The 17,271-nt window shown below is 46.7% G+C and overlaps 1 protein-coding gene across 1 annotated transcript in view; it reads right to left on the bottom strand.

Annotated features, from left to right (window-relative positions):
- Positions 1-4,934: 4,934 nt before the first annotated feature.
- Positions 4,935-17,271, bottom strand: part of HRS1 (Histidyl-tRNA synthetase 1) — a 63,195-nt gene continuing 50,858 nt past the window's right edge. Inside the window, exons 10-12 of the mRNA XM_087382496.1 lie at positions 5,821-5,949; positions 5,477-5,640; positions 4,935-5,336 (exon numbers count right to left, since the gene is read on the bottom strand). Coding sequence (XP_087238622.1) covers positions 5,183-5,336; positions 5,477-5,640; positions 5,821-5,949 — 447 coding nt within the window. The 3' untranslated portion in view covers positions 4,935-5,182. The remainder of the gene's footprint in view (positions 5,337-5,476; positions 5,641-5,820; positions 5,950-17,271) is intronic.

Below are 17,271 nucleotides of genomic sequence, written 5' to 3' on the forward strand. Positions count from 1 at the left end.
CTGCAATCTCTTGTTCGACCAAGAAAAAGAGAGAATGTGGCTGAGTGTGAAAAGCATCATCTTGCCAAGCATCCCTGCAACTGTACTGAAAAAGAAAGGCATCCCACGCTGCTCTCTGTAGGGAGTGAATGCCACCTTCCCTACCACCCCTATAATCCAAGCATCTGCAATATGTGACCAAGAGAGCAGTTCCTTCCAAAAAAGAACACGATCCCCTCTAGAATTGGGTGCATAAATGTTTAAGAGATCAACCTTATGCCTAGCAATCAAAAATATAATCCACTGAGCTCTGGAAGGGACTATGATCCCATGTCCAATCACCAAGGGGAGTATAGAAGAAGAAACAAAAATGCAAGTACCTCCCAAGGCGGGTGACCAAAAAGTATGGCCTGAAAGAAGACTACTCGACTTGGGACAATCCATGACATCCGATTTGTGTTCCTGAGTCATCAAAATGTCCATGGGACCCCCAGTAACACCTAGATGAAGTTGGTTATGAATCAGCTACTTGCGGCAACGGGACAATCCTCATATGCGAGAGAAGGAGGCCGGATGAAAGATCCTACCCGACCTGGTAGTGGAGAAAGCCCTCTCCTACGAAAAATTACTCCTATCAACAGGAGGGAAGTCAACTAGGGAAAGCACACCCACACAAGCTGAGGGGAAAACTCTCTCCACAGATGTCTAAAAGATGTGCTCCCCGAGCGTAGAGGGTACAAACTCCTCCTCTACCTCAAACTCAGCCAAGTCTGTCAGAACTGAAAATGAATTCCTGCGAAGTACCTCTGGCACAGGAGTGCGAAGTAGCACATTGGGCGCAAGAGTGCGAAGGAGCCCTGCAGAAGGAGAAGTGGAACCAATAACCCCCTTACCTCTGTCAAGTGTAGACAGACGTGCAAGAGAAGAAGAGGGGTGCCACCACATGACCTCGGCATGAATCAGCATGACCTCAACCATGACTTTGGCATTGTTCTCAAGACACGGGTCTCTGCAGAAAGGTTCTCCCTAGGTGAGTGCTCCTGTACCTAAATAGGGGCAGGAGCAGTCTCATTTGCACATGGAACTAGGACAGGAATGTCTCTTGCCTAAAGAGACGGGTCCGTGGCCCCATCAGCGATAGCCTGAGGTACTGGCTCCCCAACTCTGACAGGCAACCAATGGGGGATGGCCGAAGCAGGACGTGTTGACTGTCATGTCCGCATTATTGTAGAAGTACTAAGTCAAGAGGCTGATGGTCCTAGATGTGAAGCCGGTCTAGCAGCACGTGAAGCGGTAGGACCTGGTCGTGAGGAAGGTCCAGGTCGGGTGAAGCTATGAGGCATACCGTGGATCCTTTAGCTCTTTTCGTTTTCCTTAAGCAATCTCTGGCAAAGTGCCCAAGGATCCTGCAAATCCTACACTGATCTTGTCTCCTTGCAATCTCGACTCCCTGTCTAAAGAAGGAGCCATCTGGACACTGAAGCATAATGTGGTCATCCGAGATGTTAGGATCAAAGACAATGACCCTAACCATGGATGATTTTTTCAACTTAGCTTCGTTAAGAAGCTAAAATTTTATATTGGTTTCGAAAGTTTGTATGCCCTAATAAAAATAAACATTTGAAAGATTCGCCAGGATTTGAAACTTCTATGCAAAAAATTTAAAAGTTTCTCCAGAATTTACATTTTTTACTTCAAAATTCAAAAGAAAATATATAAAAGTGTATTGTATCTTATTAATATTGTGAAACTAAAAAATTGGACTGGATAAACTTTCGCCAAGATTTTATATTAATATATAATCATAGCTTTAATAAAAACATCCATGACCCTAACACACGGTACCCCATCAGACCTGACTACCTTTGTTGCTGTAGGCATCTCAGGGAGAGAGGGGATCTCAGTAACCACTCTAAAGGTGGCTCCAATGGAATGTAGCACTCAATGGTACACTTAAGGCGTCGTCCACTGTTTGAAGCACTGTACATGCTACCTCCGAGGAGTCAAAAACAATCTGGAAGAAACCTCACCCAAGTAGAGAACATCTGTGAAGTGCCCTGCGAGGTCTCCAGGTAGAGCGGCGAGCATACAGTCCCTGGCCTGTAACCTGGAAGGGTAGGACCCATGGATGCGAGCAAAGAGTGAAGTCGAGCTCTCCTGCTCTATATCTTTTTTGAGCTGCTGCAACTCATCTTTTGAGAAAATGATGGTTTTTGCGACCGGTGGAAGCGAGCGAGGATTGGCTAAAGGCTGAGCCATCGTCAATCGAGGTAGAGGCTGACACCAACACAGTTGAAACTCCGGCCGTCTAAAATGCTGCAAGGAAGGAGAAGGAGAAGGCTGAAGGGAGGAGACAGGAAGGAGAAAGAGAGGAGGGGGAGAGAGGCTAAGAGAGGAGGAGAGAGGCTAGAAAGGAGGCTAGAGAGGGGCAAGGGAAGAGAGATGAGGTAGGTAGGGAGAGGCTGAGGGGAGGAGAAGGGCTGAAGGAGGGTGGAGGGGTGAGGATAGGGACAGGGGAAAGGAGGCGGAAAAGGGACTAAAGGGGGCAGGGGAGGGGAAGAGGGTAGAGGAGAGGGAAAGGGGCTGAGTGTAGAGGAGAGGGTAGGCGGAGGTAGGGGCTGAGGAGGGTAGGAGTAGAGGCGAGGGTAGGAGCTGAGAGAGGGGGCTATGGAGGGCAGAGTAGAGGCAAGGTAGGAGCGGAAGAAGGGGCGAGGGTAGGGCGAAAGAAGGGGCGAGGAAAGGTGGGGGTGGAGGCAGGGAAAGGGGGTGAGGATAGAGAGAAGGAAAGGTAGGGAGGGGGCTGAGGGGAGAGAGGAGAGAGGGGCGAGGAAGGGAGGCAGAGGGCAGCATCGAAGGCGGGGAGCAACAGCAGCTCCAAGCAAGCATTGCAAAAATTCACAAGTTTCATCTAGAAGGATTTGGGAAATCATAAGAGCTTATGATTGGAACAAAGACTAAATGCCCAAAATCATCCTCTAAAATTAAAGTCAAGACATGCAATTGACCAAAGGCTAACTTTTGCAATAGAGTGTATACATGCAAGTACTTAGAATATTCAAAGCTATTGACCACCCCAAATCTAAATTTGCAAATCCCAAATCCGTACTATACTAGTTTCTTCCTAACTATTTTGGTTCATGTCTAAAAAAGTTATTTAAAGGCAATTTCAAGACCACAATATACCTAAGGGTATACATTGACTAACCCAAACCATATGTAGTATTAGTCCCCATGGTTTGACTTCACTTTTGAGTCCTTGAGACCCTCTCCTAATACTTAAAGAGTCTCATGAAAATGCAAAGAATGTTTCAAAAGAAATGTAATGTAAAAAATAGCACAAAATTTTGCTCATAAGCGATCAAATGTGCTATAAACAAACCCAATCAAGCTACTTACCTAAGGGAACATTATTGGATCCTAACCTACCCCTCCAATCGCACTTAAAGTCATTCGACCATAAAATCAATCACAGAGTTAACTTGAAGAGAGGAGCATTTGGCCCACCAATAATCTCATTGTACCTAAATGATAATCAAGGATACACAACACATTGAAAGGGAATAGCTAAGACTCGACAAATCCCAACAAGACCAACTAGACAACATCCTAAATAGAAAAACATCACTCAATTTGAAAGATACATTTCCTAACTCAACCCACAAAGACCAAAACCTACATCTTTCTTTCCCCCACACCAAAAAAAAAAACCCTACAACTTCCTAATGCCTATTTGCAAAAACCTACATAACGAAAGCCAAGTCTCGGTGATTGAATACACTCAAAACGTATGAGTAGGTTATAAGGCTAAGATATCCCCCCTAAACTGTTCATGCGATTAAAATAAAGAGGGTGATTAAAACTATTGTATTTCATAGGATTTTATTAATACAACTTCATTACATCCTTGATGCATTGTAGGCCAAAAGAAAGAGATACAAGGTGAACTTAGGACCACATCTATTCTTTCAAAGATCACACAATTATTAACATAACAATGAACGAATTACATTTTTCTTTATTTTTTTTCAAAGAAAAGAGCTCTACTAAATATGAGAAACTCCAAGCGCATGACAAAACCAATTTAAAGGGACACAATCAAGCTCATGCATGAGAGCCAAAAAAAATCCAAGGTTGAGCCACCTCGAACCTATGAAGGACTCGAAGAAAGACCGAGAGGCACTCCACTCACTAGAGGAAAAAGTCCCCTCGGTGGAAGTTTCTCGAGAGAACCTCTACATGCTCGTCCAAATTTTAGAAATTTTAGAGCGTCCAAGTACAACAAGAAAAGGTTTGTTGTAACTATCTTGACATGAACGAATATGGAGTTCAAGAAAGACAATAGAGGATGCGTTAATTTAGATGTCAAAGATATAGAGATATACGTCTGCTTGACTTTTGACAACTATCATGTGGTGAGAAATTTAAAGCTAACAAGCTTAAGATTGCACTATGAGGTCTTATATTGACTTTGAAGTCATGCAGAGATGGACTCAACAAGAATGCATGACACGACAAGATTTATGGGCTAGATTATATCAAGCTTACATGTACATATGTTAATTAGAATATAAATAAGGTAGATATATGACCACGAGCCATTGGTGAGCACTCACATATGTTAGGTCCAAGGAAAGTAGAATTGAGTGGGATGCATAGGTAGGGCATTAATGTGTCATACGCCTAAGGGTGGTCTCAGTGAAGAATAGACTCTTGGAAGAGTGGGTATCCTTTCACTCACTCAATTGCATTCCTTTAAGAATTTCTCACTCATTGATTCCTTGCATGTCCAAGAAAAAATAGGAGTGCCACCCATACACGGACTCTCCCCATTGGAGGGTCAATGCAACATCATAAATATGTTGAACTCTTCTACACTTATATGACAACCTTCGTTAATAGAGGGGGATTTTCAAATGAGAACATTTACATATCAAAGGGGGGATTTAAAAGATATTTACTTATATAAATATATAGAGGGGTAGTCTAAATTATACATATGGCAGGTGGTGAACGACTATGTTTTAAAAAATACATGCTTGCTCTCACATGCTACCTGGTTTTTTTTTAGTAGCCTTTGAAATATGCTTCAAATTTCAAAGAACTAGAATACAAATTAGGCTATTTTGACTATGAGAACCAAGGGAGCCTGAGATACAATCTTTTGGCTGAATTTCCTTTCGAAAACTACAAGAATGCAATCACATTAGTTAATAATTTCTGTAATGAGCTCATCAACTTCAATGTCCCTCTCCTCTCTTGAGACTAAATTCTTGACACGCACAAAACCACGCTCCCACTCAGTGCTGCCCAACAAAATCATTCGCTTGGCCTGCAACCTTTCAGCATGTTTGAATGCCCTGAAAAGATTTTCAAGATGTTCCACAGGTTTAACTGAGCCACAGAGGATAAATTCTGAATCTGTCAAGAAGAAATCAATGCAAAATTCATAGGAAAGTCAAGGTATGGATATACACAAGGCTGGTAAGTGGTGACTCACCATTTAAGTCGCTTGCTCTCCAGCACAAGCTCTACAATACGTCCTGAGTTACGCAGTTGATATGCAATCATTCCAGCTTGTGGTCGCAGGTTGTCCTCCAGTGGAAATATGATATCGTCCACTTCTAGTTGAAGAGATGGTATTAATCCCTTCTCTTTCAATAACTGCCCAGGAATATGCAGTTATCATATAAATATGTGAAATTTCCTTTTTTTTAAGGCAATCCATCAGCCTAGCTACTACTTCTGGATGCAAATGTTCGAGCTATATCAGAATTGAAATCATGGATCCTGACCAGTAAAAGCTCTACAGCTAGAAATCTGAACGAAAGACCAGTGTTGTACCTCCACTATAACAGCATCACCGAAACCAAAACCACAGGCTGGAGTCTCAGCACCCCCAAACGTTGATAAAAGCTGATCATAACGCCCACCCCCACATATTGCCCGAAGCTTTCCATCTTTATCAAACCCCTGTAACAGCACATGCATGGCTCTTTAATAGCAACCCAAAAGCTAAAGGTTCCAGATCCACCCATGCTATCAAAGCTGTACCAAGAAAAAACACACATTGGAAAGTACCAAATTTCTGTAATGTTATTCAGAACATATCAAAGCCTTGCCACAAAAACATAAATATAATTACACGAATCAGGGAACAGACTCAAGTACTTAACTCTGCATAGTCACCAATAAGCAATCAACTCTGTCAAGCAACATAGGGACTCCGTGTAGCCTTCTGTAGAAACATATATGCACATACGGAACAACAGATCTACACAAACTTCAAAGATCTTTCTACTGAGTTTCTGTTCAAATGCAACAACGTACAACATTGGAGAGCTTATGTGCACTGCAGTTGAAAGAACTACAGAAAAACAAATTACAAAACATTTTGGATATGTGCATGTAATTTCTTTTAAGCCTCATATTACCAAATTCTTGAAATGTAGGGTTGGTTTTGAACCAAAGACAGATCTCTTCAATGAATAACTCACATGTGATGATTGCTCCATTTCCAGGGTAAACACCTGCTCATAAAGTAACTAAAAGTATTCTCAATCCATCCAGTCTTATCTTGTTGCAAGGCAATATGATCACAGAGAATGCGTGGGAGCTTGAATCACACAGAAAGAAGTGCTCTTTCAGTCCCAATCGGGCAGAAAGCACTGGAATTGTATAGCACAGCATTTCCCCTCGCCCCACTGTCCTAAGTAGGCCATAGTTATTGAGCCCAGATATACAACTGTAAAGTTGTGCGAGTACAAGAGTGCCATAGCTTAAGCACAAATTAGCATTCCACGTCTCAGATGAGCCTTGATGGCATCCGTTGTGTAACACATTGACTAGCAATAGAAGCCCATAATCGTAGACTGGACAGAGTCTACTAATACTAAACTAAATTAACCTTCCAAAATAATCACAGATCTCAAATTAACCCAACATACCTTCTCACACAACCCTGGCATCTGAATAATACTAGTTGTTATCATTAGTCTATCCTCCCATCGCATGACCATCTTACCATGGCCAAGCTATGCATCGGTACAATTTAATTATGGTTCAACTTCATACAGCTTGGGTCCTTAAATACCCTGCTCCCTGAACCCGTGTGCCAACGCATGGTCTAGGCCTGACTCATACGCAATGGGTTAATATGTTAGCACTTAGACTTGGTATGGCCTTGTGGACCAGTTAGAATCAGTCAACCTCAGGTTGCCTTATCAGTCAACACTTGTGGTTGACGTTGGGGCCTATATTGGCCACCAGTTCTACTTTCTCATTATCCATTTGCAAGTACTTCGAGTTCTCTCATCCATTGTTTGCCTCCTTTGCATTCCATCTCCATTCCCTTGCTCCCCGCACCCAATGCAAATTTGCCCTCCTTTTGACAGATTTGTCCTCTCAGAATTTGCGGCTTCTGACAAATTTGCTGTTATTTGCAGTGACCTTTGCATACATCCAAATTTTGATTTGATTTGCATTTGCCCTTTGATTTGGGTACTTTGCCTTCAGAATTTATTTATTTTTTCCAAAAAGAGACTTCTATTAAGTACTAAAGAAAACTGTTAGAGCAAGCTCCATATGGGATACACCATGCAATGCATGAAAAGCTCAAGAGCCAAAAAGAAAGAATTGGGGCTGATAGTGCCATCTCAATCTAGTAGAAGCCTCCGAGAAAAAGGGAGAACCCTTCCAAACTTGAAGAAAAACAGTCCTTCTAGAAGAGGCTGCCCGTGAAGGGCCCTGCATGCTAGCCCAAATGGCTATCAAAGTGTGAACCGTGTCAGTCCAAATACCCGTGAACACCTGTGAAGGGTGTGTCTGGGTGCCATCCAAGGCCTCTGTACATCTGGCTCTCCAAATGTGCCAAGAGGAAATGCTAGCCAAGATCTCCCAAGAGGTGTCCACTGAAGCATGAGAAGCCTTGAAGGGAGTAAGTGGTACATCCTCAAGAGAGCAGGGCTCTATCACCTGCCGACGGACCGAGAGTGCCCAAGAAGAAGGCTCGCCCTCATAAAACACCTGGGGCCCACTAAGGGATAACCTCGCGACCGAGCAGTCCCAAAGGCAATGTCGCACTGACTCCTCTGCAAAATGACAGCGAGGGCAAGTGGGATCAGCCCCAAAAGGTGATCTCCACAAGTTCACTGCAATCCCTCCATGAATAGAAAGCCAAAAGAAAAGAGTTATCTTTCTATTTCTGAGGGATTTCCAGAGCCTCCTCCAGAAATTCCTACGCAAATCTGCAGTGATGAAGAAGCTGTCCCAATGGGGGGCTCTGGAAGGAACGCAACCCCCACTGTTCAGCTGAAATCTCCTGGCATTACCAACCATGAAACGAAAAAAGGGAATTCCCCTCTCTCGGTGCCCATGATCTATCCACTCCCACTCTCCTGGGTCCCACTGCAAGCACCTGATAGGTGCACCTCCATACAACCACAACCTCCAAGATCCCAAGGCTAAAAGCAGAGGGTCGGGGTCTAAGTACCACTCCAAGCCCGCTCCATGGTCCACAAAACCAGCAATCCTGACAGCCTGAAAGGCAACCTCTAGAAGAATATCATCCGTGGATCTAGAGAGTATACCTCCATCCCCAACGTCAAAGACCAGTGCATCTTCTCCGTCAAAGACCAGTGCATCTTCTCCGAGACCTCGAAGAGCGATCACCTGTAGAGGAACTGCTATCCTCGAAAAAGCTCCCATCCAAGTGGTGGAAGTAATAGGCAACTCAACTGCCCATTCCACCGGGATGGCTGCATCTATCTGCTGAACCCTGCGTGCTACCCCTCTGAGGCGACTCACGGACTGCAGTCTCTCATCCTCCGGTAGCCTGATAAATGCCTTCCAAGTACCTACTGTGTAGGCGGGGCCTCTCTCCCATCTAGACCACTGCATGTAATGGGAAGTGCCCAGTGGTCTGCCATGCACATCAAGTATACTATCATTCCAAATGACCGGCTGCCTATCAATCTCTTCTAGGGTAGAGGACGGAACCCTTCGAAGAGTATTCCTGAAGCTCCCCCAAGCTTTCAGGATGGCAGACATGAGAGGAGAAGCAGGAGATCTGAGAGGGGTTGAAGTAAAAATCCATCTTGGGCTGTCCACCCAATCATCTCCCAAGGTTGGTGTGCAAGCCTGAATGCGTCCAAAAAAGAAATCCTTCCAAGGTTCCTGCCCAGGCATGAGTCCCCTCACCACCACCTTACAAAGCAATGCCCTGCACTGCAAATCCGAGTCAATGATGTTAAGGCCCCCTTCAGATGTAGGGAGAATAATGGTCTCCAAGGCCACCCTCGCTACAACATCTGCTGTGCCATCAAGTCCACTCCATAAAAAATTCCTGACTGATCTAATGAGCTGAGTGATGCAATCCCTAGACCGGCACCAGCAAGAACACACAAACCAGGCGGTGGCCAAAAGAACCTGGTTCACTACCACAAGTCGAGTTGGGCTGGACTCCAAAAAAGTAGCTTTTTCCTTGTACTTTCTAGTACTGGGACAAACTGCTGTGCTGGAGAGATGCCCAACCCTACCTGGCATCCCAGATACCTGACAGGAACACCCCTCTGAATCCAGGAAAAGCCAAGGTCAGCTCCCCAGTCTGGAGTTTCCTCATCACTGATCCAAAAGCCGAAGGATTTATGCCAGTTAATGTGTGCCCCTGCAGCTGAGCAAAAAATATTCAAGGCTGTCTAGAAAGAATCAAGTGATTGCGAAGAGGCCTCAATAAAAATAGCAATGTCATCAGCCAACTCACAATCAAGAAGCTCCTGCTCCTGTCTCAAGGGCAATCTCAACCCAAAAAGCTCAGCCTAAGATCTAAGGAAGATACTCATAGCTTCTGCCACAAAAAGAAAGAGGAAGGGGGCTAAAGGACATCCCTGACGAACTAATCTGAAAATCTGAAATCTGTCACCCCTTACCCCTCCAATCAAAACCTGGTTGTGAGCTGATCTATAAAGGGAGGCCACCCCTCTAATCCATGCATCTGAAAAACCAAAGCCTAGAAGAGTGCCCTCAAGAAAGCCCCAATCTACTTTATCATAGGCTTTCTCAAAGTCCATGAGTAGAACTGCCAGCCTCTGCCCGCTCTGCATAGCCCACTCAGTGGCTTCCCAAAAGGAAAAGATATTGTCAAATATGCTCCTGCCATGCACAAAGCCTGTCTGAGTATCATGGATGAGGTCTGGAAGAAGGGACTGCAATCGAATGCTGATCGCCTTGGCAAGGATTTTGTATAAACTTATAAAGTGCCCAACAGAGTGATGGGTCTCCAATGGGATACAAAATTCATGTTGCCACCTTTCGGGATAAGGTGTATGAGTCCCTCGGTGAGTGAGTCAGGCATCTCACCCGAGTCCCAAATGCCCTGCAGGGCTGAAGTAATAGGATCACCTATCATATCCCAAAAGGCTATAAAGAAAGAAGGAGTAATACCATCGGAACCAGGGCATTTCCCCTTATGAAGGGCGGAGAGGGCAGACTTGAATTCTGTGTTGGTAAAGCGTGCATCAAGTAAGCATGTCATCTCTGGTGAGACCAACACAGGTAAACTCTGCCAAACTTCCTCTCTAGCCACATCTCTGGCCTGTGTGTCAGGATCTGCGGAAAGGAGGGAGGCATAGAAAGCTGTCGCTAAGTGCAAGATGGTATTCGAATGAGACTGCAAAACACCATCAGAGTCAATAAGCTACCTGACACTCTCTCTACTATCTCTGGGACCAAGTGTAGAGAAAAAGTGTTTATTGACTCTCCAACCCATCTGTATCCAAAATGACTCCCGTGCATGGAAGGCATACTCTGCTCTCTGATCAAGCAATGTCTGCAAGTGAGCCCTTGCCACAACAAGGCGCTCCTGTATCCAAGCATATGATGGTCATCTCTGCTCCTCCCTCTGCAAGGCTGCCAACTGCCGGCGGATACCAACCTCCCGCCTGAGTACCTCACCTCGCCGAGCACTAGCAACGGAGTGATAAAAGTCGCTACTACTGGCAAGTGCTGTGGCCACATGTGAAGGACCGGCCACCCCCCCTTGCATGTGAGAAACCCAGATCTCCAAGACTGCCTCTGTGAGAGTCTCATCCGTGTATAAAGCATCGGGGATCCTGATACTGTGAGACCGTCCTCTCAGATGGGCCTCTGAGATGGACAGAACTACTGAAAAATGGTCAGAAGTGGAAACACCAGGTGCAATTCAAACTGTCCCCCCTCTATCAAGAGCCCAGTCATCCACATAGAATTTGTCAATCCGAGCATGGATAGGCATATACACCCTATGGTTCGACCAAGAAAACAAAAGGGACTGAGACTGAATATGAAATGCATCATCTGACCAAACATCTCTGCCACTGAACCTGAATAAGAAGGCATCCCAAGCTGCTCTCTCAAGGGAATGAATACCACCTTCTCTGCCCCCTTGCTTATCAGAAGGTGTCTCAACCATGTTGAAGTCACCTCCAATAATCCACGAATCTGCAATGTCAGCCCACGAGAGCAACTCTTTCCAGAACAGAACACGGTCCCCTCTGTTGTTCGGAGCATAGAGGTTGAGGAAACCAACCTTACATCCGTCAATCAGAAGTAAAACCCACTGGGCCCTAGAGGGGGTTATGATGCCGTGTCCAATGATCAGAGGGAGAAAAGAATCTGAAACTAATATGCATGTACCTCCTCTAGTTCCCAAGGCAGGAAGCCAAAAAGTCCGGCCTGAAAGCAACTTACCTGACTTGGAGCAATCTCTGACATCCAATTTGTGTTCCTGAAGAAAAAGAATGTCTAGGGAACCACCTAAAACACCTAGATGGAGCTGATTCATGATCAACTGTCTATGACGGCGATGAGGGATGCCGCCCAATCCATGTATATTCCAACTGGCTATCCTCATCGGCGGGAGGAAGCGGGTTGGAATACCTTACCCGACCTAGTAGCGAAAAAAGAACCCTCCACCGGAGCTGACATCCTGCCATACACACGAGGTCCAAGGGGAGTAAAGTCCACAAGTGAAAGAGAGAAGGATCTCTCACAAGGGATGCCGATAACTGGCTCTCCGAAAGTAGAAGGTATAAAATCATCATCTGGGAGTTCAAAGAGGTCCTCCAAAGCGAAAAAGGAGTTCCGTTGAGCCAGTCCTGGGGAGGGTGTACGAAGGATTCCTACCGAAGCAGGGATAGAATGTAAGACCCCCTTCCCTCTATCCAAAGGAGGCACCTGTACTGGATCCTGATCGAGAAGTGCTACGGACGAGGTGCCAACAACGTGGGCTACTGAGAAAGGTACAGCCTGATCCAGGGATGGGGTCGAACAAGGCTCCTGAACACTAGTCTCCCCCCGAGGCTCCAAGGGGGTAGCCTCCGAAGCGGTGGATGTGTGATCTGAAGTAGAGGGCCTAACCGCGGCCGGAACCCACCGTGAGCCAAAGATGGTGCAAGGTGCAGGAGGGACTCGGGTAGCCCTAGGAGGGGGGGGAGCCCGTGTCTGAGGCGGTGCCTATGGAGCGGTAGGTCTTGCTCCAGCTCTCTGTCGTAAGCTAGTACGAGCTATTGCTTTCTGGGCCTCTTTTTCTTCTTTGGGCAATCTCTGGCGAAGTGCCCTGAGGATCTGCAAATCCTGCACTGGTCCTGCCGACCTGCAACCTCAAATATCTGGCGGAAGAAGGACCCATCGGTCGTTGTAGCATGATGTGGTTATCTGAAATATTGGGGTCCTAGACAATGGCCCTAACCCTAGGTACCTCATCCATCCTGACCCCCTCAGCAGCCGAAGAGGGTTCACCAGGAAGAGGGGGGATCTCTGCTACCACACCAAACCCTCGCCAATAACTGAAAGTAGCCGGTGATAAACTGAGGGAAGACTAGGGAATCTGATGAAAACAAAAACTCCCTCCTTGTCCTCTTCAACTGGGTCAAAGCCCAGTTAAAAGGGAAACAAAAAAATCCTCCTTAAGCCTAGAAAAAGAAAATCGGCCTGTAGCAGGTCTCTCGTGACGTCCGGGGAATCTAGGCACACCTGAAAGAAACCTCGTCCCAACAAACGAACATCCTTAAGGTGGGGGGTGAGCTCCTGGGGAAGTGCCGCAAGCATCCAATCTCTAGCTTGTGACCTGGAGGGGTGGGAGCCATGGATGCGTGCGAAGAGAGTAGTGGAACACTCATGCTCCAAATCCTTTTGCAGCTGCTGCAACTCGTCTTTTGAGAAAGTGATGGTTCTCGCGGCCGATGTGGGCGGTAACGGATTGACTCAATGGGAATCCATTCGTCAATCGAGGTGGGAAAGGCCGATTCAAAACCAAAAAAAGAACTCCGTCCGCTTTCCTGAAGCCCAGAGGAGGAGTGGAGGAGAGGGAGGGTGAGGGGCTGGCAGCAGCGAGGGGGGGGCTGAAGCAGCGCAAGGGGGAGCAGCAGGCAAGGGGAAAGGGAGGGAGGAGGCAGCGCGCAGGGGGGAGGCAGGCGCAGAGGGGAGGAGGTAGCGCGCAAGGGGGAGGCAGCGGGGGGGGTGCTGCAGCAGCGCAGGGGGGAGCAGAAGGGGGAGGGGAGGGAGGAGGCAGCGCGCAGGGGGGAGGCAGTGCGCAGAGGGGAGGAGGTAGCGCGCAAGGGGGAGGCAGTGCGCAAGGGGGAGGAGGCAGCGCGCAGGGGGGGCTGCAGCAGCGGAAGAGAAGGAGGGGAGTCGAGGGTAGGGGGGAGGGAGGAAGCAGCAAGGAGGGGAGGGAGGGAGCAGCGAGAAGGGCAGCAGGAGGGAGCGGGGAGCAGCAGCGACTTTTTGGAGCCTTGCTTCGAAGCACCTCCCTTTATGCCTTCAGAATTTGGGAGGAAACATTTGGCCACTATTTGTGGGCACATCCTACTCAGATTTGCAGGTATTTGCCCTTTGATTTGGGCTGGTCACTTTTACAGGATAGCTTTTTTCAAGCCAGTACAGCTTGTACATTTTGCTCAGTGTTTGAGTAGCATACTTGGCATTTACAGGTGCAGGGCTTTTGTTGTTATTTTTGGGTTGGCATTTGCACATTTGCAGTCAGCTTTGGAACAACCAGCTCATTGCATTGTAGTCTTGAGGCTTTCACATTTGCAAGGCACACCATCAGTCTCTTGGAATGCTTGCCCATGAAGACAAGATTAATGGTACCCACTATCCCATGTGGGTGTACTTGGTATGCCACCTGTTGGTGTCGCAAAATTTTGGGGGTATCGTCGAGGATCAAAGACTAGACCTGTCTATTCACCACGAGCACCTACTGCCACCGCAGTTACTACCACTTCTGGTTCATTTTCCACTACACTACTCCCACAGTGTCTGCCGCAAACCCTCCAACACCCGAACAAATTCGTTGGGATCAGAGAGATGCACATGCACATGCATGAATAGCAAGAGGGAGGTTATACCTCACAATTGGTCTTGCAAGACAGCCAAGGATGCATGGGATACTTTGGCAAGTCTTTACCAGATTCGCAATGAGGCCCGGGTTGTCTATTTACGTAGGCAGCTGGATAATGTTAAGAAAACGAAGGGGACATCGATGCTATCTCACCAAGATTAAGGATCTTAGAGAGCAGCTCATCAATGTTCATGAGATTGTCCCAAATTCATAGGTAGTTTCTACAAGACTTAATGGGCTCCCTAACACATATAAGAGATTTGCTAGGACATTTGCAGCTAGTGGCCATGGATAACCCCAACAACTATAGCTCCAATCAGCTTGTTGGCCTACTACTGCAGAAGGAGAAGAGTCGTCAAAATAGGGCTGCTGCTACTATTCATGCAGATCACGCCTTTGCCATGGATCACCGTGGCAAAGGCAAAGGGCGAAAAAATTCCAGCAAGCCCAAACCTTCATCTGGTACCTCATTATCTTCTTCTCCTGCTGATGGGAAGAAGAAGAAGCACTGCAATTAGTGCAGGAAGCCCAGCCATGACATCTCTGAATGTCGCAAGCGCATTGCTTCAGAGAAGCAAAAACCGCAGCAAGGTCTTGCAGTTGCAAATGCTCTTGCTGCCCATGGTCATCCTCATAACTCGGCTCAAGATGTTGGGGTAAAGGCATTATGGCCACCCCAGTACAGTTAGTACAGTTAGTACACTTAAGTACAGTTAGGACTTTTATTGCTAAGTACACTAAGTACGGTGTACTTAGTGTTGTAACCTTATCCATTGATATAAAAGGTTGACTGTGTGCTTGGGGAGGTACACACATACTTCATTATCCCCACACTCTCGTGTCTACTGTGTGTGTCGGTGTGCTCTCTCTTTCTCTCTCACTCCCACCTCTCAACTGGTATCAGAGCTTGAGCTTGCACATCTCCCTCCCATTCGTCCAGCAGCAGCAGCATCGTGTTGTGGAGCTTGCCAGCATCAGCGCCTTCAAGCAGTAGCAGCAGCAGCCTAAGCTGCTGCATTTCGCCGCAAGCAACAGCGAGCTGCTGCTTCAGCATGGACGGCAACAGCCAGCGCTGCCAATGCCAACAGGCAGCGAAGCCAGCCAGCGTCGCCCACAGGCGACGCCAACAACAGCGGCGCCAGCAAACGCGGCCAGCGTCGCCCAGCCAGGCGACGCCAGCTAGCAATGCCGCCAAGTCGCCAGCCAGGCAACGCCTTCAGTAGCCCGCCAGGCCTACGAGCTCCCACCAGGAGCTCGCCAACTGCTCCGGCAGCGATACAGGTGCAGTCTTCGAGCTCATTGTGAGCATTACTGGTCAAATGCAAGTACAGTGAGCGGATATACACTCTATGCCTACTGTGTGAGGAAATCCTCAACATTGGATTGCAGAATCAAGGGGCTTTTGTAGCCAGTGCCAAGTATTGGCTTGTATACGCACGCATTGCATTTATCCTCCTGTTTGGAGTTGATTCTTGCAGGATTCGTATGCATTTGTTGACCTACGGGACAGTGGAAGATGCATTGAGCACTACATTGTAGACTTGAGCACTGAATGTGCCAGTCAAATTGGGGGTTTTGCAATTGGATGCATATCAGTGCTGGGGGAAGCAATTAAATGCCTCACAGTGGTCAGTGAAGCAAGAATTTTTCCTCCAGTCAAGGGGCTTTTGCCTAAATCCTACTCTAAACTGTGTTATACAGTTTTAGTGGTATCTTGAAGCTTGAAGTTGACAGGTTTGAACAGTCAAACAGTCATTTACTGATTCTGTACTTTCTGGTACAGTCAGATACTGTTCTGTGTCAACTGTGGGGCTGATTACAATCACTATACAGAAGTACAGAGTGCAAAATACACTGCTGTTTTTCACTGTAATTGCAGGGCAGATGCTGCTTTAATATCAGAGTACTGCTGATTGTACAACAGTGCATTTAATGATGCAAACAGAGTTGCTGTTCGGAAACTGCAGCAAGCAGTAAACAGTTATAATTCTCTGTTTAAGTGGGAGAAACAGTTGCAGGTGCAGTTCCTGTTGTTCCGCTGCAGGAATTAAATTTTTTTTTAGCACAGTTCAAGTGCCTGTGTGCACTTGGTTTGCAGGGAGTCAGGCACCCAAGTGTGGGTTATATTTCCTGCTGATTGTAATGGCTTCATCCTCGGAGTCCTCTCTTCTTAATATTAAGAAGTTGCAGGGTGCTGCTAACTACCCGATGTGGAAAAAGATGGTCCTGAATGTGCTAATCCTCAGGCAGTTTCATGCTCCTATTGTATACAAAGGTGTGAAGCCCACTGGCACATCTGATGATGCTTGGGCACTGGCCGATCTGTCGGCAAAGTCCATAATTGAATTGTCACTCCATGAGAGTGTTGTTTGGAATGTGGACGGTGAAAAAACAGCCTGGGGTGTGTGGAAAAAGCTACAGGACACATATGAGCAGCAAAGTGCAGCCACAAAGATATATTGGTTGCGCAAGTTCTTCAATCTGAAGATGAGGGAAGGGACCTCCATGGATGCACATCTCAATGAGTTTAATTCAATTGTTACTCAGCTTGCGAATCAGAAGTATGTGGTGGATGAGGAAACCAAGGGTATGGCACTCTTGATCTCTCTTCCTGAGAGTTGGGATACGTTCACCACAGCTGTAACAAATGCAAACACTTTCATAAGTTTTGCTGACATCACAGGGCTGATTTTGCAAGAAGAGCACAAGCTGAAAGCTCAAGATGCAGTAAAGCCTAACAATGCCTTGAATGCAAGGGGGAGAAGTCAGCAAAGAGGCAAATCCCAGGAAAGGGGAAAAGGCAGGGGCAAGTCGCGCTCCAACAAAGATGTTGAGTGCTACTACTGTGGCAAAAACACTGTGGCAAAAAGGGACATACCAAAAAGCAGTGCTTTAAATTGAAAAATGATAAGAGAGACAAA

The sequence above is a fragment of the Dipteris shenzhenensis genome, chromosome 1 (genome assembly GCF_047967505.1).
Source record: "Dipteris shenzhenensis isolate YYH24624 ecotype China chromosome 1, Dip_SZ_1.0, whole genome shotgun sequence".
NCBI lineage: Eukaryota > Viridiplantae > Streptophyta > Polypodiopsida > Gleicheniales > Dipteridaceae > Dipteris > Dipteris shenzhenensis.